The sequence below is a fragment of the Alligator sinensis genome, unplaced genomic scaffold, assembly GCF_000455745.1.
Source record: "Alligator sinensis unplaced genomic scaffold, ASM45574v1 scaffold528_1, whole genome shotgun sequence".
Taxonomy (NCBI): Eukaryota; Metazoa; Chordata; order Crocodylia; family Alligatoridae; genus Alligator; species Alligator sinensis.
Window position 1 is genome coordinate 3,768,103 of NW_005841846.1, and position 25,031 is coordinate 3,793,133.

Here is a 25,031-nt window from a genome sequence, read left to right on the forward strand (position 1 = left end):
TTTAAATTCCAGTTGGTCTCTAAATTAGGACACCAGTTGAAAAATGCCAGATTTTAAAGCTGAATGTTTTGAGGCACAGGAATACCAATTAGTAGATTTTTTTAAACTAGATTAATCTGTTTAGACATCTTCCGTTCTAGGTTTTGAGTCAGCATTGTCAAGTAGATATTCAGGTCTGGATTTTTTACTGGTAACAGTGCAGTCATGATTTAATCGCTGACATATTAGTTAATAATTATTACATATTTGGGATTCCTATGGAAAATAAACGAGAACTACTTAAGAAATATTATGCCAAATGAAAATCTTGATGGGATTATCAGTTAAAAGACTGATAATGTTTATATCTATTACTAAGAATTCTAAAAAAGAGCATATATTCATATATTCCAATTTACCTTCTTTAATTGGTAATTTGAGCAGCAAATAAGAATGACAGCTGTTTACAGACGCATGAAGTGTCTTTTATAAAGAGAATTTTAAACTTTGGACCATATGAACATCTGGTGCTGAGTGTTAGATTTCCCAGAGCATCAGAAGTAAGCAATAGTTAATAATGGGAAGATCATCAGTTTATTTTTTTGTTTTTTTCTTTGTTTTTTTTAAATGACGACTTCCTTAATATTATTTGTAAGGAAGGGGAGAGGAGAGCTGCATAGTGACACACACAAGATGCCAAGAGTTGTGTCAGAAAATGTAGTATTGTTGTAAAAAACGAAGAAACAAGATCTTAAAAGCAACATAAAATCAGATTCCTCCATCATTCTTAAATGTTACAGCTCAACTGTATCTTTGAGGTTGGAAATAACCCCAGGAAAATAACACAAGTCCCAAAAAGTTCCATGAAGTTGACTTTGTAGAATTTTTATCAAATTAACTCTAGTTACGAAGGAGAAAAAAATCACTGATGTGTACAGAAGGAAACGTCTGGTATAGGCAGAATCCCTCTGTATTATTTCAGTGCCCTTGCTCTTGGCAATCATAAATCTTGCTGGAAAGGATGAAGACTCCAGCCAGAGATGCTCTGGTGTGGATATTTGGATAGTTTTGTGCTTTGTAAATATCTTAGAAAGATGGATGTCAGGTGCATAATATAGACAGCAACTGCTCTAAAACTGCCCCCTACTCTGAAATTAAAGAAGCAAATCCAAGATATCTTTAGTGGGGGCTTGACCTCTGGGAAGGTACAGCTTGTTTAATCTTTTACATGCTGCCAACAGAAATGCATACCAGGGTCTCATAACTTCTTCCTTGCCAAAGCAAAGGGGCAATTGAGGTTTTTAGATTTGTATAGGCAAAGCACTTCTAAGAGATTTGTTCTCATCTAGTCTCTTACTGATTGCTTTAAAAAATGGCTTAGTTATAATATGCCCTTTAGCATACGGATTCTTCAGTTGCCCTGAATTTTAGAAGTATTGACATAATCAGATATTTATTGGAGTGATTTCAGGTGAAAATGTTCATTTATTTATCTTGTTTAAATGAATTTATTGCTAACGAAGCCATGGAAGCCCAAGTCTCGTGTTTGTTCCCAGAACAGGTTGTAGCTTGGAGAGAGAGAGGAAGGTCTATAAAAGCTGGGCCGAGGGGCCAGTTGTGAACCTCCGACCAGCAAGAATATTTTATTGAGCCCACAAAAATCATGCCCAGTTTTGAGATCCTTTAATCTACAGAGCTAATCTAGTAGATTCATTTTTTTGTTTGTTTTTTAAAGAAGCTTTTCATTCCTTACATTGTTATGGAAGTAGCCTTTACCATGTAAGCTGATAACTAAATTTGAAAAGTTGTTCCATTCTTTACTGGTTATTGAAGGTTCCTGCAGAACTTTCTGCAGTTGTAGATTTTACAGATGCAAGCCTTAAGTTATGCACTTTTTCAGGGACCCTCTAACCATTTATGGTTGTGGAAAAGTCATCAGTTAACTGTGTGAGGTAGAATCAGGTCTTCTAATTGCCTCTAGTAACAAGGTTGGGACAGTTAACGGATGAATTAGCTTAAGTACTGTGGGCTGGTGAAGGAAAGAGGGAAGGTGGAGTTGTCCCTCTTCCCCCTGTTTTAGAAACTTATCTAAAGTCAAAACTAGAGCATGGGTGAATCTTTCTGAGAAGATGGGAAAAGGCGCAATGAAAAAAAAAAAAAGTGCCTTTCACTGAGACAAGAGGGTTGTAGTCATTGGTGGGCATTGAAGGCAGACTGGTGGCAAAGGTGAAAAGAGATGGAGTGAAGACTGGAGAGACAATAGAATATGTGGAGAAAAGAGGGTAAAGAGATAGATGAAGAGCATGAGAGTTGTGTTGTGAGAATTGTAAAATGGAGAATGGGTGAGAGTAGGAAAGTCAGTGTATAATAGAAAAAAGGTAAAAATGCTAATAGAATAGTTAAAGGAGGAGAGAGAGAGAATGGGATAAAGACAATAAGTGGCAAAAGAAGGAAAGAATTTAAAATGTTTGGGTTAATTACTTTGAATTTAAACATGTTTTCCTGGAAGCTTTTCATATAGTATTAGCAGAAGGCGATGGGGCTATTCTGAGAATTTGTCAGACTACAGCTGCATGTCCCTTTCCCTTTCCCTTTACTCTAGATGTAACAATGTAAATTCCTAGTTGGATAGGGAGTGTAGCAGCCTATAGGTCCTCTGAAATTATCTAGTGAAGTCATTTGCAAGCTTTTCATCCAGTGTCTTTATCATGCTCGTCGCTGTAATGCCTGAACACCATCTATTCATCCATCGGAGAAGCTTCAGATTTATTCTTTGCATAGGTTAAATTAATTTTGAAATGTAATTAATTAATTTAGACTCGCATCTCCTGCATTTTTGGTTTCTGTATGTATGCAATTCTACAATTTCATTACTGTTTGTTGTTATTTATCTGTTTTTAAACAGTCTGAAATGTTGGAATTCTTTGTAAAAAGAGTATAGTCTAATGATGTTAGTCCTAGTTACATTGTGAATGTGCAGTTTATATTTTTCTATTCAAATCACACAATCAAAGTTGAAATAATGGTAGATAATATTTTTGCCAAGCCTTACCTAATGCTCCCTTACTTTATTTCAGGGTATTTAATAACTGCCATCATGGAGAGATACTTGACCATGCTGTTGCTGCTGTTGCTGCTTGTGCAGCATTTTGGAAACTGTGAAGGAAATCAGAGACCACATCATGCTTCACCAATGCAATTTACAAAAGTCCAGTACAATGCCACTGTGTATGAAAATTCTGCAGCCAAGACTTATGTTGGGCATCCAGTAAAAATGGGCATTTACATCAGAAATCCACTTTGGGATATACGATACAAAATTATTTCTGGTGACAACGAAAATTTGTTCAAAGCTGAAGAGTATGTTCTTGGAAATTTTTGTTTTTTGAGAATACGGACCAAGGGAGGAAATACAGCTATTCTAAACAGAGAGGTGAAAGACCATTACATACTGACTGTGAAAGCTGTTGAAAAGCATACTAACACCGAAGCACGCACCAAGGTCAGGGTTCAGGTACTGGATACAAATGATCTAAGACCCTTGTTTTCTCCAACATCTTACAGTGTCTCTTTGCCTGAAAATACAGCAATAAGGACCAGTATTGCAAGAGTCAGTGCAACAGATGCAGATATTGGAACCAATGGAGAGTTTTACTACAGTTTTAAAGAAAGAACAGATATGTTTGCAATACATCCAACCAGCGGTGTAGTAGTTCTAACTGGTAGACTTGACTATTCAGAAGCAAAGCTATATGAGATGGAAATTCTTGCAGTGGATCGTGGAATGAAATTATATGGTAGCAGTGGTATTAGCAGTATGGCAAGGTTAACTGTTCATATAGAGCAGGCAAATGAACATGCCCCTGTTATTACAGCTGTTGCTTTGGCTTCTTCCGAATCTGACAAGGATCCAACATATGCAGTTGTGACTGTTGAGGACAGTGATCAGGGTTCAAATGGAGAAATAGCGTCTCTAAGCATTGTGGCAGGTGACCCACTTCAGCAGTTTAAAACATTGCGGTCTGTTCCAGGAGGTAAAGAATATAAAATCAAAGCTGTTGGACATATTGATTGGGAGAGCCAACCTTTTGGATATAATCTTACTTTGCAGGCTAAAGATAAAGGATATCCTCCACGGTTTTCTTCCGTGAAAGTTATTCATGTGACATCCCCACAGTTTAAGTCTGGACCAGTCAGATTTGAAAAAGATGTTTATAGAGCAGAGATAAGTGAATTTGCCCCTCCAAATACTCCTGTGATAATGGTAAAAGCTCTACCTAGTTATCCTCATTCAAAGTATACTTTTAAAAATACACCAGGCAAAATCAGATTCAACATAAACCCTCATACAGGTCTTATTACCATTTTAGAAAAGATAAAAGCTCAACATGCATCCCATTTAGAAGTGGAAGTCATGACGAGTGACAGAAAAGCCTCTGCAAAAGTATTAATTAAAGTAGTAAGTATGAACAGTAATCCCCCTGAATTTATGCAGACATCATATAAAGCTTCCTTCGATGAGAATGTGCCAGTTGGTACCAGTGTCATGCGGGTGAGTGCAAAAGATCCTGATGAGGGTGAGAATGGTTACGTGACATACAGCATTGCAAACTTAAATCCTTTGCCATTTGTGATTAACCATTTCAGTGGTATAATAAGTACCTCAGAAGACTTGGATTATGAACTGATGCCAAGGGTTTATAATTTAAGGATTCGTGCATCTGATTGGGGCACACCATATCGTCGCGAGGTTGAAGTTCCTGTTACTATTACTTTAAATAACTTAAATGATAACATACCACTGTTTGAGAAAATAAACTGTGAGGGCACAATTCCCAGGGATCTTGGTGTTGGAGAGCAAATAACTACTGTATCTGCTATCGATGCTGATGAGCTCCAGTTGGTGAGGTACCAAATTGAGTCTGGCAATCAACTAGATTTATTTAGTTTAAACCCCAACTCTGGGGTTCTGTCACTAAAGCAACCACTAATAGATGGGTTGGGTGCTAAAGTGTCTTTCCATAGTCTGAGAATTACAGCTACGGATGGAGAGAACTTTGCAAGACCATTATATATCAACATTACCATAGCTGCTAGTCGCAAACCAGTCGACTTGCAATGTGAAGAGACTGGAGTAGCCAAAATGTTGGCAGAAAAACTGCTGCAGGCAAATAAGTTACACAGTCGTGGAGAGATTGAGGATGCTTTCTTTGACACTCACTCTGTGAATATGCACCCGCCTCAGTTTAGAAGAACTCTCCCCACTAGTGTTGAAATAAGGGAAGATGAACCTGTCGGTTCCAGCATAATACTTGTGAATGCCACTGATCTTGACACTGGCTTCAATGGGAAACTGGTTTATGCCATCTCTGGAGGGAATGACGACAGTCATTTTATTGTTGATATGGAAACAGGAATGTTGAAAATTTTATCTCCTCTTGATCGAGAAGTTAGAGATGCATACACTTTGAATATTACTGTGTATGACCTTGGAATACCACAGAAGTCTGCCTGGCGTCTTTTAGATGTCAAAATTTTGGATGCTAATGATAACCGACCAGAGTTTTTACAGAATAGCTATTTTGTTGAAGTGAGTGAAAGCAAGGAGCTTAACAGTGATATTATTCAGATTGAAGCTATAGATAGAGATTTGGGGCCCAATGGAGAAGTGAAATATTTTCTTCTTACAGACACGGACATATTTACCATTGACAGTGTGACAGGTGTTGTGAAAGTTGTAGGGGCTCTGGATCGTGAAATCCAACATGTGCATTTCCTGAAAATAGAAGCTAGGGATCAACCAAATGAAGAACCTCAATTGTTTTCAACTGTACTTTTGAAATTATCTCTAGAAGATATTAATGACAATCCTCCTCAATTTATTCCATCAAATTATCATGTGAAAATTCGAGAGGATCTTCCAGAAGGAACTATTATCACATGGCTAGAAGCTTATGATCCTGATCTAGGCCAGTCAAGTCAAGTACGGTACAGCCTTTTAGATAATGGAGATGGAACCTTTGATGTAGATAAGTTGAGTGGAGCTATACGTATTGTACAAAGACTGGATTTTGAAAGGAAACAAGTTTATAACCTGACTGTACGAGCCAAGGACAAAGGAAAGCCTGTTTCATTATCTTCCACCTCTTATGTTGAGGTTGAGGTAGTTGATGTAAATGAAAATTTGCACCCTCCACAGTTTTCCATTTTTGCGGATAAAGGCTTAGTAAAAGAAGATGCTCCAATTGGTTCATCTGTAATGACGATATCTGCCTATGATGAGGATGGAGGAAGAGATGGAGAGATAAAGTATTCAATCAGGGATGGATCTGGTGTTGGTGTTTTCCGAATAGATGAAGAAAAGGGTAAGAGCTGTCCTCCTTCCTTCTCCCTTCCCCTTCCCTCCCTCCCCAATGGCCTTAATTCATTTTAACTTTTTCTGGGATAAACAATTATAGCACTAACAGCACGATAGGAATAGGTGTGTGTTTACTTTATTGTCTAAAACTTTATATATACATAATTCAATGGTTTTAGTGCGTTAGGAAATAAAATTAAAATATTTTGATAAAGCTATACTTTTTCTAACTAGAATAAATATTTGCAGCACATCAGATCAGGGGTCAGTAACCTTTAGCAACAGTAAGTAGACTGAATTAATTCAGCTTGGTCCAAATGCGGGCCACTGCTTTTGACCCAGTCACTTCCAGTGATTCTTCCTGTTGCTGATGTGCCAGCTTTGTGGGACAAATAAAATTGCTTGGCAGGCTGGATTCAGCGTGTGGGCTGTAGGTTGCCAGCCCTCAAATTTAAATCATTCACTGCTCTCAAAAATCTACGCTACTCTACAGTGGCATAAAGAGGAATAGTATTTAGTATCCAGACTGTGGAGCCCTCAATTTATGTTGGGGAGAATTGTCTTATGTCAGTAACTCTGTGGAAGTTAGTAGGATAAATGTACAGGAGGATTCCATAGTCTGTCCTTAGCAAAAGGGTGGAAGCCTTAACACTGGTTTTTTTTTGCTCTTTTAGCCTTAATTTAGGCTGTTGTTATCCTTTTAATATAGCTGCTTTGGTGTGATATTTTGTTTGTTGGCAAGCACTTTGATAGCTGAGTTGGTGTTTGTACTGATGACAATAATGGTATATTTTTGGTAAAAGGACTCCTGGCAAACAAAATAGATACCTAACACATGTTATAAGCAACACTTGGTTCTCCTTTCCCATGATGATTAAGGATTCATATGTTAATGTATATGTAAGGAACTTATGTAACAGGTTAAGAGGTGTTGCATTATTGTATGAATTATAGGTTAAGAATTATCGCTTGCAATATTTTATTTGACTGCAGTGCATTCAAAGATGCTATCTTTATGACTTTCATAGAAAGCTGACGTTTTGTTGATTTGTCATTGAGATGTTTTTAAGTATCTCTTGCATAGTTAATGCATAGCAACTTGTTCTTTTCTTCCTACTTTTCTCTTTGAAAATAAGTTAAATGTTTGATTTCACAAAAACGGGGAGATGCAGAATTATGTCGTCTTGGATTGTACCCCATTCATGTCAGTCTGTCTAGGTTTTTGGGTATCTCACAGTCTAACATATTTTCACACACTATCTGTTGTAGGGCAGAGGGCAATAAGCTAAGGAAACATCTTGGGCAAAAATCTGTACTCGGTTATACCCTGAGTAATTCATGATAGTTCTCTGATGTGAGATTTTGCTTATGCTTTACTGGTAGACAATAGGAGAAAATTTGTAACTAGAATTAAGAAATGATAGTCATATCTGACTCATCTGATAATTTTCCCATACATTTCATGAACATTTCTTGAAGTGGTTTTTTTAGTATTGGTTACCTATGTCTACAAGATTGCTTTGCTGTTCAGCACTGAGAAGAACAAAATGTCATTTCTAATATTATTTAGAAAGTCAGTAATGAAAAAAGAATATGGACTCTTGTTTAAAATTGAGTCTCATTCACAGCATACTGAAGTCTTATGCTTCATTTTGTTTGCATAGCATATTGTTGAGATTACAAACTAGATTTATAAAAATGATGAAGTACTTTCAAACACTTACACTTAAGTAATTTCATATTTACTTCTTGCAAAACTGGACAAGTTACACCTTGCAGTTTTTTGCCTCTTTTTAGTGAAAAGATATTCAAGTTTGTTTTGTTCTGAATTTCAGAGTTGTAAAGAACAGTCTTACAAATCCCATATCTGGTTCTATGAAATTAATTCAGCTTTGTAATTTTGCTATTTAGGTACCATTCCTCCTCCTTTATTTTGACACCGTAACATAGAAATTTATGCTCTATTTCTGCCATCCACACTTATATTGTGTATGTGGCAGAATCGTAGGCTTAATAATAAGTTTTATTTTCTTCATTCATTTAGCTGAAGTGATTTTCAGGCACTGAGTCATAACTTCTGTGTAATAATATCTGTGTTTTTAATTAAAAACATTAGTCCTGTTTATTTTTGTCGTTGATACCTAGTGTTATTTTTGTGCTGTGATTTTAATAAAGGGGGTATAACTATACTTGTTTTAAAATCTCAGCTACATCAGGGAATGAGTATCTAAGTGTGTATGAAGTAACAGGAAGTAGGTGGCTGTCTTCCCTGCAACACTGTCTGATACAATGCAGCCATGCCTTAACACACCAATTAAAAATACAAACTTTTTACTTAACTTTATATGGAGACCATAACATCCAAACTTAGGAAGGCAGAAAGGGCTCCATGGTACTTCATATGTCTAAGTATTTATGTAACATTCTGTACCATCGTATTTTACTTCTGCTTTTAGTAATGGGGAACATTGTGGTGGATAAGCTGAGCACTATAGAGAAGAAACAGAATGGAAGTGGGGGAGGGGAGCAGCTGAAAAATGGCTGAGTGACTGCTATTTTTTCAAATTCAACAAGAGCCAGGGGAAGAGCAGTTTCTCTCTTGAGCTAGTTTCCTTTGCCATGCTATTTAAGTGTACCAGCAACATGTACCTTTCCATTCATGCTTCACTTACTCCCAGTCCAAAATGACAGGTAAACTGCATATGTTAGGGTGGAAGTAGATGTTGCCGAAAGAAGATCAGTTACACTGGGATGTGTCCCAGGACATCTGATCCGCTTCACTGGGTGAAATGTTAAGTTTTTCATTGTCCTGCCCCATGATGCTATGGGATAACAGGCAACTTGTTCTTCTGGGGCTTGAGGGTTTTGGTTTTGTGCACCATGGGAATTCCCATGCAGGATCAGGCCCCTCAAGTCCTGGGAACACCTGCCCAGTTTTCCCTGTTTACCACGACACATCCCTGGGATGTCTGGGGCCGTACCTTGGTAAGCAGGGAAACCTGACTTTCCCCACTTACTGAAGTGCACCCCAGAGATCCCAACAGTGCACCTCCATAATCAGGGACAGCTGGGCAGGCACTTCCAGGGTTTGAGCAGACTAATCCAACCTGGGACTTACTGGGGTCAGATCAGTCTGCACAGGTCTGGGTACAGGACTAGGCCTCAAGACCCTGGGGTACCTGCCTGGAGCAGTTGGAGAGTGAGTCAGGGCAGCTCCAGGCTGCCTGCATTCTTGCACCATAAAGTAAACAAACATCGGCTGCTAAGTAGCGACACTAATTGATACCACCTTCGTCATGGCCACTATTTATGGTGCAACAAGGGGTATGGATATGTTTGCTTGGCCTTTGTGTTCCTCCTTAACAGTTTTTATGGCAGCACAAAGGTGATGAAAAAGCGATGCTTGCTTTGTCCTTAGAGAGGTTTCTTGGGTCAAAGCTAAGCAATTAAGTATGCAAGTGCATTGTCTTGCATGTAAGAATTGACTAGGGTGATCTAGGTGGGAATGATCCTGCTTTGAGCAGGGGATTGGACTAGACTCCTGAAGTCCTTTTCAAACCTAATTTTCTATAATTCTATGATTTGTTCTTATTTTTTGTTGTGCAACTGCTGGATTAAGAGAGAAACTCCATAGGTGGAGAATTATTTCCTATTGTCACAGTTGCTGAACAGAGGGAAGAATGATGGGACCCCTTCGACTCTGCTATAAATATTTCTTTTAGGTCTGTGCATGTGATAGCCTTAGCCTTAGAGAATGAGTAACAGAATCCTAGAACGTGGGGTAGTAGAACAGCTGGCCACCCTTGGAGGTTTTCAAAGAAGACATTTTGAAGTATGGGTGCCTTACTTGGGAATATTGGGTTTAATGAAGGAGTGAACTGCTTACACTTCTGTATGAAATAAGTGTGTTACTAGTTTGGGCTTAAGTGTTTGTTGTGAAACAGCAACTCCAAACAAACCTCTGGGAAAATTAATGGCACCAGCCAGTTAAAGTTCATTTAAATTATGCGAGCCCAACTTCACATTCCACAGTGTTCCAGGGAATCATACTATAGTTAGTTCCTTGTTTTGCAAAGCACCTTTAAGATGCAGTTTAGAAGCTCTGTCACATTTTATAACAACACATACAGTGGAGTCGCATCTTCCGCGGGGGTTAGGTTCTAAAGTCAGCGCGTAAGGCGAAAATCGTGTATAGTCAAAATTACGCGTTGCAGCAGATCGCTGTTTCTTCGGTTGAGCACCAGATGAAGTAGTTGGCTTGCGTTTAGGGGCATGTTGTACGAAAAATACGTATCTTTAAACACTAGAATCGCACTCAGCGCGGTGAGATGCTCACACTATAAGAGGTGGGAACTCATTGAGTGGAATGGCGGGCGGAATCGCCCGCACTATTTAAATTTATTTTTCTCTTTTTTTTTTTTTTTGGCCGAGCACGTATAGTTGAATTTGCATAAGTTAAGTGCGTGTATGATGCGACTCCGCTGTACGTTGTAGACAGCAGAGTTTACTATATAAATTCTGTATATGCATGTGAAAAACTGAGGCTAGAATATTAATCCCTTGAGCTCCAGAAACAGTCCTCTCTCATTTGAGCCTTGGGAGAACTGTCTTATAGAGATGACTTTGTATAAAGGGCTTAATTCATTGTGTGTTAAGTCCCGATAAAAGATTTTATTTTTAAATATTTATCATGATATTGGTTCTGGAAGAAATGCGTCTTTGCATATTTATGTCCTTAAAGTCTAATAAATATAGAATATAGCTGCAGAATCTAGTTTTACAAACTTGGCAGTGGCTGGCTACTTAAGTACATTTTCCTTCTGTTATAGTCTTAAAATACTAATTGCTATAAAATGATTGCTCACTGGTAACTTCTGCTGCTGCGGTTTGATTTGTAACAAAAGTTTGGAATACAGCATTTTAATAATACTACTACAGGAGTAACCCCTCACATTAGTAGTACACCCAAAACATTTCATATCTTTGTGTAGAACCAGGATAGTATTTTAATAATATTATTCAACTTAACACCAGCTGCAGTATTAGTAAAACTTCCTAAAATTAAATTAAAATAAAACAAGTGATGAAGTTTTTCAATCCATTTTATGATGAATATGTATTTTTTAAACTGTAAACAACATTGTTATATAAATCTTATGGAGCTAGAATGCTAACCTTTTAACAATATATACATTCAATTTTTTATATGAACACTTGTCACTTATTGTGTTCTTTTTACTTGTGTCTTACACTTTAATAAATGTGTTATAATATTAATGTTTAATTGCTTATAATTTTTAAGTCAATGAGGAAAAATATAGTATAACCTTGCCCATCCTTGTTGTAGTAACCCCTAATCAGTCACTAATCGTAGACTTTCATGTTTACAAGATCACAAAATAGCAAAACTGCTCCCATGTCAGGGCAAGTATGGAGCAAATGCTCTGCGGTTCACTGAGTGAATCCTTGGCCTTCCCTTTATTCTAGGTAATAATTCTCTGCCACAGGATTGTGATATTAATGGCTGCCTCTTTTCCTTTATTACTTAAAATTGTTGGAGGATAGGTCAAGATTGAACTGCTCTAACTGTAACTTTTCTATGTGGATTCCACTAAATTTAAGAATAGCTCAGAGAGGTAGGTGGAAACACGTTTCCCATTGAAGCAATTGTCTGGTTCTTCTCTTCCTCAGGGGTGGCTCTTAGGCAAATAGACTCTGCTTCCTGTGTGATCCTTGTAGGAATGGACTCTGTTTTGGAAACAGATTATCGGAAACATAGTCATAGAAAGTTAGGGTTGGAAGGGACTTCAGGAGGTCATCTAGTCCAACACCTTGCTCAAAGCAGGACCATCCCCAACTACAGTAAAATCCCTGATATCTGGCACGAGTGGGGAATGGTGGGGGGACAGACAATGTAAAAATGACGGTTACTGGAGGGCATAGGGTTTCTGGCCAATCGTGGGGGGGGGGGGTGCGATGGCAGCCATATGTGGATGCCAGCCATATGTGGAGCGGCAGCAGCACACCATGATGGATGGCGGCAGCTGCATGCGAGCCCCACCCACTTGTGTCTGATTGGCTGGCCAGATATTCTGGTTACTAGTGTGCTGGTTAGTAAAATCCCGGGTAACAGGGATTTTACTGTATATCATTCCTCCAAGGGCTTGTTGAGCCGGGCCTTAAAAACCTCCAAGGATGGAGGTTCCACCTCCTCTCTAGGTAACCTGTTCTAGTGTTTCACCACCCTCCTAGTGGGAGTTTTTTCCTAAAATCCAATCTAAACTTCCCTTGCTACAACTTGAGAGCATTGCTCCTTGTTCTGTCATCTATCACCACTGAGGAATCCTCTTTGGAGCCACCCTTCAGGTAGTTAAAGGCTGCTATCAAATCCCCTTTCAGTCTTCTCTTCTGCAGAACAAATAAACCCAGTTCCCTCAGTCTCTTTTCATAAGTCTTGTGTCCCAGCCCTTTGCAATCAGTTCCTGTATTAGTTCCAAAATTTATATTAGGAGTGCATGTGTAGAGGCATAACATTTACTGTGCAGCTAATTAGTGAACTGTATAGTAAACGTCTCGTGCAGACATGCCCAAGTAGAAGCTATTAATGATATATTTTATTTTCCTGAATTAACATTTTGAGAGAAGAATGATCTGTGACAAAGTAAATAAGCAAAATATAAATTTTGGAACTAATACAGGAACTGATTGCAATTAATTTACGCATACCGTTAAAAAATGCTGGTGTCTACTAAATACTAAAATCTAAGATTGTTCATAAAAGAACAAAGTGAACACATAATGCTAAGCCACTTCCGTGCATCCATAAAGGACAGATGCTACTCAGTAGTTGCCAATCACAGAGTCTATATATACTTAAATAAAGAACCACTATGCACATGCAGGTAATCAGATGGTTGAGTAACTTTTTGTTTTCTAAACAAGATGTAAAATATGTATTTTTAAGGAACTTACTGAGGATTTAGCTGATTGGGATGTATTAATAATAGATGACATTGCATCAATATATATCCCAGTGTGCCACCAAAATCATATGTACCCCCTATAGTCCCACTAACACTGAGCAATGAATCCAAGATAATGTCAGTTTCATGCTGCTACTGCTGTTTGAAAAGCTCTTAGGAGCAACGGTGGCAGTCACTGGAAGAGGACCAGAGCAGGAAAAATCTTCTTTCCTCTCCAGTTCTGTCCTAGCTGCCATTGGAGCATACAAGGAAGAAGACAGAGAGAGGTCTTTACATGTCCATTTCCTCTTTCCTATATAACAGTGGTGTTCAATGTCTAACTTACAGGAAAATCCAGTCCATGGAGCTGTCACCCAACCCTGGGGCTCCCCAGAGGTCCAGAAACTTGGCAGCAGGGAGTGGTGCCAAATTTGGATCCATGAGGAGCCCTATAGGTTGGATAATGTGGCCCTGTGTGCTAGATCAGGCCTGTATGTGGCCAGATCTGGCTGTGCAAGGTCAGGTAGAAGCATGGGGTTGGGGTGACATGAATGGAGTTGAGTGGGTGGACTGACCCCACAGCAGGCCAACAGCCCATGGGGCCAGAAGGTTGGGCACCACTGCTATATATGGGGGCCAACAATAGAACTGACAAGAATTAGGTCAGCCTCAGTCAACAGCCTTCATATCTTGCATGGTCCCTGGAAGTTCTGCCATGTGGACTACTCTAGCCTGGAACCTCCAGGAGCTCACAGTGTTTCCAGATTCCCGCCTCCATCAGTAAGGTGCCTAGCTAAAGTTGCCAGCAAGGGGTTTTGAGAGAGTTTGAGTCCCTGATGGCAGGGGATTTCACATGCCAGGGCTTCTCTGGTAGGGCTGTGCAAAATTTTGCCAGCTGTTTTGTTTTGGAGGTGTTTTGGGCCATTTCAGCACCCAAAACACTGAATCCAAATTGAAATGGAAGGCTCAGAAACATCTCCGAAACAAAACAAGGCATCTGAAATGTTTCAGAAATGTTTTGGAAAATTTTGAAGTTTCAGACCCAGGCTTGCAGGAAAGCAGCTGTATGTTGGTGCCCTGCCACGCGACTCAGCTCTGCAGGGAGCAGAGATCTGCAACACGGGTCTCATTGCCGTTGCATGCCCCGCGCTGCCCTGGTGAAGTGAGGCTGCACAGGGCGGGCAGGGGGGGCAAGGAGGCTGCACGGGGTGGGCAGCAGTGGCGAGAAAACCCTGGCACAGATATCTGCTCCCTGCGGAGCCAGGTCATGTGGCAGGCCAGTGCTGGTCCCTGCAGTGACCTGGCTCTGCAGGGAGTAGAGATCTGTGCCAGGGTCTCCTCGCCACCGCTGTCCACGCCGCACAGCCCCACATTGCCTGGGGAGCGCAGTGGCGGTGAGGAGACCCTTGGCGCGGATCTCTGCTCCCTGCAGAGTCGAGTTGCGTGGCAGGTTCCAGCAGGCTTGCTTGCTGCTCTGTGCTGGTTCCCTGCCCGGTGACCTGGTGTGACAGGGATCAGAGATACCTGCGGGGGTCTCTTCACCTGCACTGAAGGTAGCAGCCCTCCCCTTCCCCAAGCCCCTTCCAGCTGGGTAGAGCTGGGCAAAGCTTCCTTTGCAGCCCGTTTGAAACAGATTCGGAGGAGATTCAGCAGAAACCAAACAGGACAGTGATCTGAAACACCAAAATGAATCACTGTCCTCTGAAACAGCCAAATCCAAAACTGAATTGAAATACAGCCATTTCGCACAGCCCTATTCTCTGGAGCTGGGGCTCCCAGTCCCAGGCTCTGCTTTTAGTTGAAAATATGGGCTCTCCAGAGATCCACTAAATGAAGGGTCAGAAAATGTGGCTGCAGTCTGCTGAAACTGTAGCATTTGATAGGTTTCTGAGAAGCATTTTGTATTTGATAAACAAGTGTTTTGACTGGAAAATTCCCAAGCACCCTGCATTGTACATTTCTCTGTCCATCTCTCAAGTGGCTGGTAAAGTTTTGAAGCTCTGACTGTATTTCATACCATTTTTCAGTGCTAGAGCAGGTTCCATGGCAACTTGATTTACCTACAGTAGTCTCAGTACCAACACAGCCACAGACCTCACTAATCTATTCTGAGGAATTTTTCTGTCCGAGGACTAGACCTGAACAGTATAATTTCAAGTTAGCAATAGTTGTTTTTTTTGGATTTACAGAGTAACATTTTTCTTTCTGAAACAAGTAACATTTCAAGTGATTTAGGTCATCTTTTATTCTCATAATTAACTGAATTGAAGAAGGTTAATACATATGCCAGAGTTATGAGGAAAAATGGAATTCAAAAAGAAGCTTTCCTATGTCTTCTAAAGAGTGCTAGAAGAGGAAGTAAAAAGATTTATTAAAAGAGTAACAAAAGAAATCATGAAAAATTAATTTTTCTTTATAGATCTCTCTGTGCTACAGAATATCAGTAAGACTTACAAATATGTACGAGGCATCTTATTCCCAGTACCATACCAAAAAGCATCTCCAAAAGTGAAGGAGGTAACTCGTTAAGAGAGTGCATAAAATTTGTAACTACTTAGAGCAAATTATTGAATTATACTGATAATGGGTTTAAAGCATTCCTAACCTACCTAGCAGATAATAAGCAAGCATCTTAAAATATATTAGTACTCATATTTTAAATGAACATTATTATGTTCATTTATGCTTGAGAATATGTGTGTGTTTATGATTAATACTTTAAGGTCTGTCAAGTTCTGTGTTTTCAAAGGCAGCTGTTTGGCTTTTACTGAACTGTCTTGTCATTCTACCATTCATGACCATTGAGGTTTTTTTAAATACCTGGACTCATTATTAAGATTAAATACTGTGATCATTACTTGAGCACATTGCATAAATACTTATTGCTATTTCAAGCTTTTCGTTGAAACTGAAACACTGTTGTGTCCGGCTAGACCTCTTACAATATTTTTAAATAAATCAGTTTATAATTTAAGAGTCCAACAGCAGACTTTTTCAGGTTTTCTTCCAACTAACCAATTCTGTGTTGAGCTGAAATCGTAGTTTGGGAGACTTAAAATGTTTTTGTCTAAGTTCTTCATTTTATATGAATCATAACTACAAATGGAAGGAAAATATGAAACTTCAACTTCTATTCAAGTTTCAAGACATTTAAGAAAATTACTGGAGCTTTCACATTGGTGGCAGTTCCTTGAGCTAAATTGAGCATGCTCAGATCATCTTCCTATTAAACCCATCTGTTGCCTGTTTTATGTATATTCCTAATCACTCAGTCTGTCAGGTGTTTTAATTGAAAATGCCATTTAAATAAGGCTCCATTATTTTAATGGGTCACATGTTACTGGAAATTATAGTGGAAGAAATGGTGCTGTCTTCTATCGAAGCTATTACTAGAAGTAAAAGATTACAACTTTTTATTTGACTGGGGTCATGCATTAGAGCTTTTATATGTGTAAGAGGCTAGAAATTTCAGTGAATCTCTCTCTCAAAAAAACTCACTTGCCACTGTCTGGAACAGGCATAAAAGGGAGCCCTAGAGCTGTTCCTGACTTGCTCTGGCTGTAGGGAGTGGCTGTTCAGGATACCAGGCTCAGTAGTGGACAGGGAGAGTGCTTGCTCCTGGGCTCGGAGGATGCAGGAAGGAGGAAACTGTATGCTGCCGCCTCTGTACCTGGCTGAGCCCTGCACTCTCTTAAGCCATTCCTTCCACTCCCCAGCTGGAGTGGCCAAAAGTGGCTCTGAGGCTTCTCCTGTGCTTGGGTAAGCCAGGGACAGTGATATCAGCACCAGTTTCTCAGGAAATCAGATCTGCTTGGTTTTTTTAGGGCAGTAAGAGAAACATGTAGGAATCTGCCTTCAGGAGAGGGAGCTAGGCCTTGAATCCTGAGTGAATGACGTTGCCTTCCTGCAGTAAGGGAAATATCTTGAGGGTGAAATTTAAGAGTCCTGTCTGCAGCATTTCTCTCTCAGCTCATTCCAGAGAGCTGTATCCTCAATGTACTGACTCTTCAGAATTATATTCTGAAATGCCTAGCTCTCCCTATGTTTGGATTTGACTTCAGGGTTCTAATTTTTAGCCATCTAAGGTTTTACTGAATTTGCCCCTGAGTTCATCCCCCATTTATTGCCAAAATGAGGAAGTAGAGTTCAGTAAGATGGTAATGATGAAGACAAAGGTGGGGAGATTTCACATAGCTTGATGTTTGCAGCATTGTAAGTAGGCAGGGGGAGTCAGTCAGAGCTAATAAAAGGACCATGCATTAAAGAAAGTAACAGCTGAGTTTACCAAAATAGGGCATGTCTGATGGGAATTCTTGCAGATGCACCCAAGCTACCTTTAAATTGGCTGGCTCTGATACCAAGCAGTTAAGAGGAGAGCATAGCATTTAGAGGAAGCTAATAATCCATTTCTAATAAGCTCTTGCAAATAAGCTATTGCAGCCTGTGCTGAGTTCCATGTTGTTGTAGCTATACTGTTAGCAGGTCTTGTGTAGTGATTATTGCGTTGCAGCAAATCTTAGGTGAAAGCTAAGTTCTTAGGACTGTAAATGTATTGAGAAAAGTCAGTCTTCTGAATGTTGAGTAGCCTTGGCAGTTAGACTATCCAGAAAGAGAACCAAAAGCTGCCTGTATAAGGAGATAGTATGATGGAGAACTGAACATAGAGTAGCGATTAGGGAGGCAACAAATTGCCTAACAAATATAAGGATTATTTTGTAGAATATGGAATTGATAAACCAGTTGCCACACCAGTACCTAAAAGAGAAGAGAAAAAAAATTGAATACCTTTTGAAAAATTGAGGTTTTGAAAACAAGGATATGCTATAGTTAAACCAGTATCTGTCTTTTTTTTTTTTTTGAAAGTAGGAATAAAGAATAACATCTCTTATAAAGCAGTATATGATTAAGGCTCTCAGACTGGTTAAAGTTCCATAATTTCTCTGAGCTTTGATGGTAGGAATTATTTGCATGTTGCGGAGCAAAAGGGAAGTATTTTATGAGTAATCTTGGAGACCTATTTTTTTCATTAAATGTTTGTCTGACTTTCATTTTTTCACAAAAATGAAAAACTGGCTTTATTTTTCTAGTTAAGAAAGTTTTTTTCTGTTTCCTATATTTGTGTGCATTTCTGCATCAGAAATGAGGGGAAAGCAGTAGGTCAGAGATGCAGGACTCTCTTACCTCTTACACATATATATGAATAAACACTTGATCTGAGCCAAAATATAACAATTGGACTTTTCCCCAAAACAAGTGAGAAATAACTTAGTTGCTTGACTTGGAGGACTGTTACGATGCTGACAGTTCTTTTTCATTTTCTATTTCTAATGCTTTAGCCAGAAGTAAAGGGTTTGCTTTTGCGACTTAAAAGTGTAGGCCTATCTTTCTTGTAATATTGAATTTAGAAAAGAGATCAGCATGAATTATTCTGAGGAAGGATATCCAGCTTGCATTGACGTTAGGGGCGAGAATCCTTTCTATCTCTCTGTTATATTTATCTCCAGGAACCTTAGAAACCCAGAGGAAGGGAGGGTCCTCCATATACTTTCCTGGAAAAGATTCAGTGCTGATTTTATTTGTATGTAAACACCTTTTAAATATATTATAATCTATAACTCATGGTCAGCTGTAGTTTAACATGCAGCAAAAACCAGGATATGCTATTTTCCTGTCATTATCACATATTCAGTGGCATGAGCTCCATGCTGGTATGTTCTAGATTGAGAGGCTAGAGTTGTTTAGTACTGGTCTTGGCTCTATCTGCCAGCTGCGGGGAAGTGGTCTCTTGTCTAAAAGATTCCAAAATTGAGTCTTCAAATTGTTCCATCACACAGACATTTTACAGCCCTGTGATTTAAAGTAGTTTTATAACAGGATGTACGTTGCTTTTGTGCTGTCTTTGTAATGGAACCCTCTGGGCATATGGGGAGAGGGGGAAATGAACATAACATGGAATGTAGGCAGGCAACTTGTACAGAGGAAGACCTGTGTGACTTCAGTATTTTTGCTTCCACTCCTATAGATTTGGGAAAAAATGTCTTCAGTGTGGTTGCACAGTGCATTAGAACAGATTCTGTCCTATGATATTGAAAATGAGTTGGTGTTACCTTTTCATGCGTTTGCTGTTGGTAAAAGACTTTAACTTGAAGTTTCTTCTCTATCTCCCCCTCCCTCCCTTCCTTCCTCTCTTTATTTTCCACTAATCAGTTATGCTTGTTTAAATGAGATATTGAACATCTTGTCATCCTTTTACCAGATACAGTACAGATATCTCTCATACCAGTTTGCTGAGTTTGTTCAGCATGTTCCTGAATCCTTCTCACCATTACTTTCCAAAATTGTTTCATAACTATGCAAACAGATTGGCATGCTTGTATGTTTCAGTGGTGTCAATCTTTTTGGCTGATGGGCCAGATGTGCAATGCCCAGTCCCTCAATAGTGGTGGAAGGGGGTCTGGACCAGCCCAAATCTGGCCTCATGGCAGGAGAGAGGGTCCATGACATGACTCCAGTCCCGCCCTATGAGGGGAGGGGTGGGGATGTGGCCTGGCCCTGAACCAACAGCACAGGGGGGAAAGGGCATGGCCTGGCCCTACAGGAGGAAGGGGGTATGGTCCAGCCCTAACCTGGCTGGGCAGAGGAAAGAGGGCACAAGGTGGCACCAACCAGGTGGCCCAGAGGGAAAGGAGTGTGACCCGGCTCCAATCTGGCTGTGTGGAGGGAGGGAGGGTTGTGGTCCAGTTCTAGAAATAGATCAGCTCAGCATCTGTTTTCAGGGAGCTAGTTAACTGTCTTTAAGTAAGAACTGTGATCAAGACAGTATCCACAACTGCAGCAAACTTGACATTGTCATGACAGCAAGATGAATGCTAAAAAAGCTATTCTTAACACAGATCTCAAGTTCTGGGTGTTTAGGACTTCAAATGTGTGTAGATATTATAACAAAGGCCAGCCCCAGGAGTGGCCATGATGTCCCCCTGGTGGCCACGTAGCCTCTGGTTCATCCTGTCCTCAAGGCCACCTCCCATTCTGCTTATCTGCCATGCCTTGATGTACATATATATTTAGCAATAGGAGGCTGGCCCAGGGATCCCTAAGTGAGATCTCATCCATTTATGAGTGCTACAGTCTAATTGCTAGTTGCCTTAAGGGCTATTTCATGGCCTCCTCATCTCCTCTTCTAGCCACACCCAAATCTTGCAGATATTACTAATCCATCAGTTACTGCCAATCAATTCCATGGGCCCTCATCCCTAGTCACAATCAATCCAGTAGGCCTTTGGCCCTGGTCCATGTCCCTTTCTCGGTCCCTCCCTGGCCTCTGTAGCCCCTTCTCTGCCCTCACAGGCTCTGGTGGTATTCTGCTTCTGGGGCTGTTGGGATCTCCTCTTCCCCATAGTCTCCCCTAACCACCAGTTGCTGGGACCTCCACCCTAAACCCAACCCTAAGGCTGTATTACCTGCAGGCATTCTGGGTGTCCCTCAGTAGTCTCTCTTGCTGTCTCTCCTGCTCAGAAGCTCTTTCTTTCATGGTCTCCAGAGCCTGCCTTACTGTCAGGCCCTGGGTGTATATGCTCTAGGCTCAGCCCCCTTCCGGTCAGGTGCCTTTCCTTGACTGCCACCTGAGTCCTGTCTCCAGCCTTTTTCCTCTTAAAGTAATAGGAGCACTAGGCTCTCTGTTACATTACATAGTAAAACAGCTTTAAATAATTTGCCTTCATGTTCTTATTTAATCACAAAATGCCACAACATTGTTAATTTGGATTTTTAAACTTATCCTATGGAAGAAGCCAATTTAGTCTTAAACAAACATATGTATTTTGTGTTTTGCTGTTGGCAAAGAAACCCATCAAGGTAGTTTGAGCATTTTTGTAAATATCCTGCTGGGTAAGCCATCACTATGTCAGGTAAATAGAGTCTCCCTACAAAGGCTTTGGCTTTACTCCTCCCCTTCCATTTCTGCATAGCTGCTAAAAGTAAAGGATTGTGTTGATGTGAACCTCCTTGATTGGTTTGATGAAAGCAGTGCTGCCTAGTGGCTTTTTCACTGTAGGAGATGTCCTGAAGCTGGGTGTGAAAAGTCCACGTGTGGTTTCAAGATTACCTTATAAACAAGAATCAACTTGAGCTGCAGAATATGTATTATGCACCCATTAACTTGTTCAGGCTTCTTTTTGACTTGAAAAAGCACATTTGAGCAAAGCAATAAGAAAAGGGAATTAGTTGCCAAAATCTATGTAAGGTGCATCTTGCCATATCACTGTTAGTACATCCACTGAGCGGGGGGCAGTATTTACCATTATGGCATCTACTTAGCTTTTGAAGTACATATTAAGGTCAAAGGAGAGAAGTTTGAAACTGATTACGTAATGCTTACTCTTTTCTTTGAAGATTTTAGACTCTAATCATACACCATTTGGGCATGTTTAACAAAGAACAGACCTACACAAGTATCTGGCAGGCTTCCACTTTTTATAGTGTTGTAGTTTTAGGGTTTTTTTTTTTTTTTTTTTTTTTTTTTTAATTAAAAGTACTCTTGGCTTTCCTGATGCTCTAGTTTGCATGTCTGTTTCCTAACTTTTTTATAGCTATCATACTATTCATAATTTGATCATGAAAAATAGTCAAGAAGTGAGAAAACAGGTCATAAAAATATTTTATTGCTCTGAAACAAATAATTTCTGTTAACATTTCAGATCACCTTGAGTACTATTTGATATATCCACACTTTGAAATCCTGACACCATTTTGCTTTAAGTTGACTTAATTTTCTACAAAAAGCATGATCGATTGATTGTACCTTTTCCAGGTATATGAGTCAACCTTGGGAAAGGTACAATAAATCAATCATATTTTTTAAGAATATTAAGTATTTGGGGAAGTATTAAGGAAAAAGCAAATAGCTGAACTAGCAGGTATAAATTTGTCCTTATTTGACAGAAACGAAGATCATCTTAATTCTTTGCATTTAAATTTCTGTGGCTTTGAAGAAATTGAGAGCGACAGATAGCTGTGTTAGTCTGAAGTCAAGCAGAAGGCAGGATAGATATAAGTTTCAGAATGATAAGTCTGTGGCCAAACTGCAGTCTCCCTGGACATTCCCTTGCTGGCTTCAGGGTTGCTGTTCTTTAGACGACAACATTTTTAAAAAACAATTTGGGCTGGAAATTGAGAAACAAGTAAACATCCACAGGCTTGTGTGTGTTAGGTATGGTCAAAACGGGGATTACAGGTTCTTTTCCCATTACTTGGATTAGGTTTTGTGACCCCTTTGTCCCTATGAGTTTATTGCCCTTTCGCCTCTCCCAACACTGCCTTTTTCCCCTTCCTCCCTCCCTGTCTTTTGTATTCAAATCACTCTCCATTTGATGCACTGCTCTATGCATGCCCTTTCACAGCATCTGATGAAGCGAGTTTGGGCTCACAGAAGCTTATGCTATATATTTAGTTATAGATTTGTACCTTAGGAGACTGCCCTTTGTAGAAATTGTCATTGTGCCATCATGAACCCATGTGTCAAGCACAGGTAGCTACATTATTTGAAATGTAAAATTTGGTAGCTGACCTCTGTCAAAGTCCAACTATGCAGTCCCTTATTCACCTGAGTAACCTTCACATATGGAAATATTACTAATTGATTTCTTGTAATGATAGTAGCCAGATTCATATCCTTCTTTTAAGCCTTGCAGATGGGTTTTTATAAAGCAGATGATTCAGAATCTATGAATCTAGGTTTGCTGATATAAAAATTATGTTCTTGTCAAAGTACATTTAAGGAATAGATCCTGCCAACCCTTGTTTACAGTATTTTCTAGGCTTGGGCCCTTATTTTATTAGTAGTTCTTATTTCTGACTTCAGCAAAAAGAAAACAAAGTCTATTCTACAAATAATAAAATAGGCTATTTTTGTCTAATTGAACACTGAGACTCTAATATGTTAAATGAATACCTCTTTTGACACTAATGCTCCCTTAATAGTTCTAGTAGTACCTATGCCCAGAGACAGTTCCTGATAGTAAAGTTCAGTGGACTTACACTATTAAAAAGGTTGGGCACTACACTACTTCTGCCTCACAGATTTCTCTTTTCCCCAGTCCCTTGCAACTTTATCATGGGAGAATGTTTTCACTCTCTGAAAGTGAGTGCGCTGTCTTTTTCCTATGGAGAGGGAGCTTAATCTGCAGTGTATCAGGCATGTGGAAACTTTTGTCTGTGGAATTTTCTGTTTGAATCAAGTGTAATGCCCTTGCAGTGACCTTCCTGTAATAAAAACAAGGTAGAGTGAATCAAAGTGACGCTAGATAAGAGTGGAATGCGTGTGCTGGTTTTGTCTATAATTTTGGGTGTTAACTACTCCAGTTTTATACTTTCCTTGTCCAAGAGATTACAAACAGCCATACTTCAGCCTTTTTTTTTGCCTCTGTAAAGATACTGTTTCTGTTGCATCTGTGAGACTTTGTTGCTGAATTCCTGAATTCATGAGTTAGATTTGGGTGTTAAAGGAATTGCTAGAGGCAGAGAGAGTGACATTACTTGTAAGAAAAATTGCCCATGTAGTGGTAAATGCAAACCAAACTGCATGGCTTTGCTGTAAGTTTGTTGCGTTTATGTTAAATCCTTTCTCTGAATGCTCATTTTTGAAGATAGGGCATACTAATATGTAGTTTCTTACCCTCCCATTTTATTACCTGAACAGCTAATGATTAACAAATGTTCAGCTGCTTGTGTAAGGAATGTTGATTGCTTTGCAGAAAATGTATGGTAATTATGTGTAGTTTCCTAAAGGGGGCCAATACTGTAGCTTGTTCACTGTGCTAGAAGTAAGCTGCATATCATAGTTGCTGTGTTCAGATACGGGAAAGGACCCTTATTTCTGACTGTATTGGCTCTACATTTAATTTTCACTTTGTCCAGTATTCAATATAGTTTGGATTTACTGGCTTTAAGACAGTTAAAAGTTAAAATACGCAATTAGAAAATGCAAAGGTGTTAGGAAGGGCTGATTTTTAACATTTAACTTTATTTGTTTAGTTAGTTTTTTAAATGTGCATGGAGAAATTAAGGATGTGGTAAGAAATATTTTCTTCACACATTCAGTTGTCAGCCCCAAACCATTCCTACACGGATTCAAACTGAGAATTATATGACCTCAGGACGGAGCTTGAAATCTGGAACTGCACTCATAAATATTGAGGAAAAATACTTGAAAAACTGGACTTCTCAGTTGCATGTTTGCTTGCTAAGAAATAGGTTCCAAAAATCAAATAGAATATCCAACTAGAGTTCGGTTAGCGGTCGATTTTCAGATTTAGTTCAGTCCATCCAAAGGAAGATGATAATGTCAAAAGTACTTAAAAGATCTAACATGCTGACATGAATATTTCCTCACCGCAAAGGAATGCTTCGGAGGGAGGGAGTGTGAGAAGCTTGAAAATCAGTGATGGAAGAAGAGGAGATGTCAAGTTAGTGACAAGGGAGTCAGTTTACAGGAGTGCACTGTTTAATGAAAAAGCTTACAGTTAAGAGAGAGTGTGGTGATCATGATGAAAGTAAGATTACTTAAGATTATAAGGGTTAGGTTTAAAGTGAATATTGATCTGACGTGTGACCTTTAGAGTGAAGAGAGGAGGAAATATATACTACAGTGGATTTGATTTCAGGAGTGTAAATTCCCTTGGAAACTGAGTTATTCTATCTAATCTAATTGGAGAATGCAAAACACTTCAGAATAT

The 25,031-nt window shown here is 39.5% G+C and overlaps 1 protein-coding gene across 13 annotated transcripts in view; it reads left to right on the forward strand.

Annotated features, from left to right (window-relative positions):
• FAT1 (FAT atypical cadherin 1) overlaps positions 1–25,031 on the forward strand; it is a 165,460-nt gene that overhangs the window by 6,734 nt on the left and 133,695 nt on the right. For all 13 annotated transcript variants that reach the window (XR_003094782.1, XR_003094783.1, XR_003094784.1 and 10 more), the window contains one exon: positions 3,057–6,344. Coding sequence is in view for 8 of the 13 variants with exons in the window: in XM_025207664.1 (XP_025063449.1) it covers positions 3,057–6,344 (3,288 nt within the window). In the remaining 5 variants the exon portion in view is untranslated. Of the gene's footprint in view, positions 1–3,056; positions 6,345–25,031 lie in introns of those variants that run through there.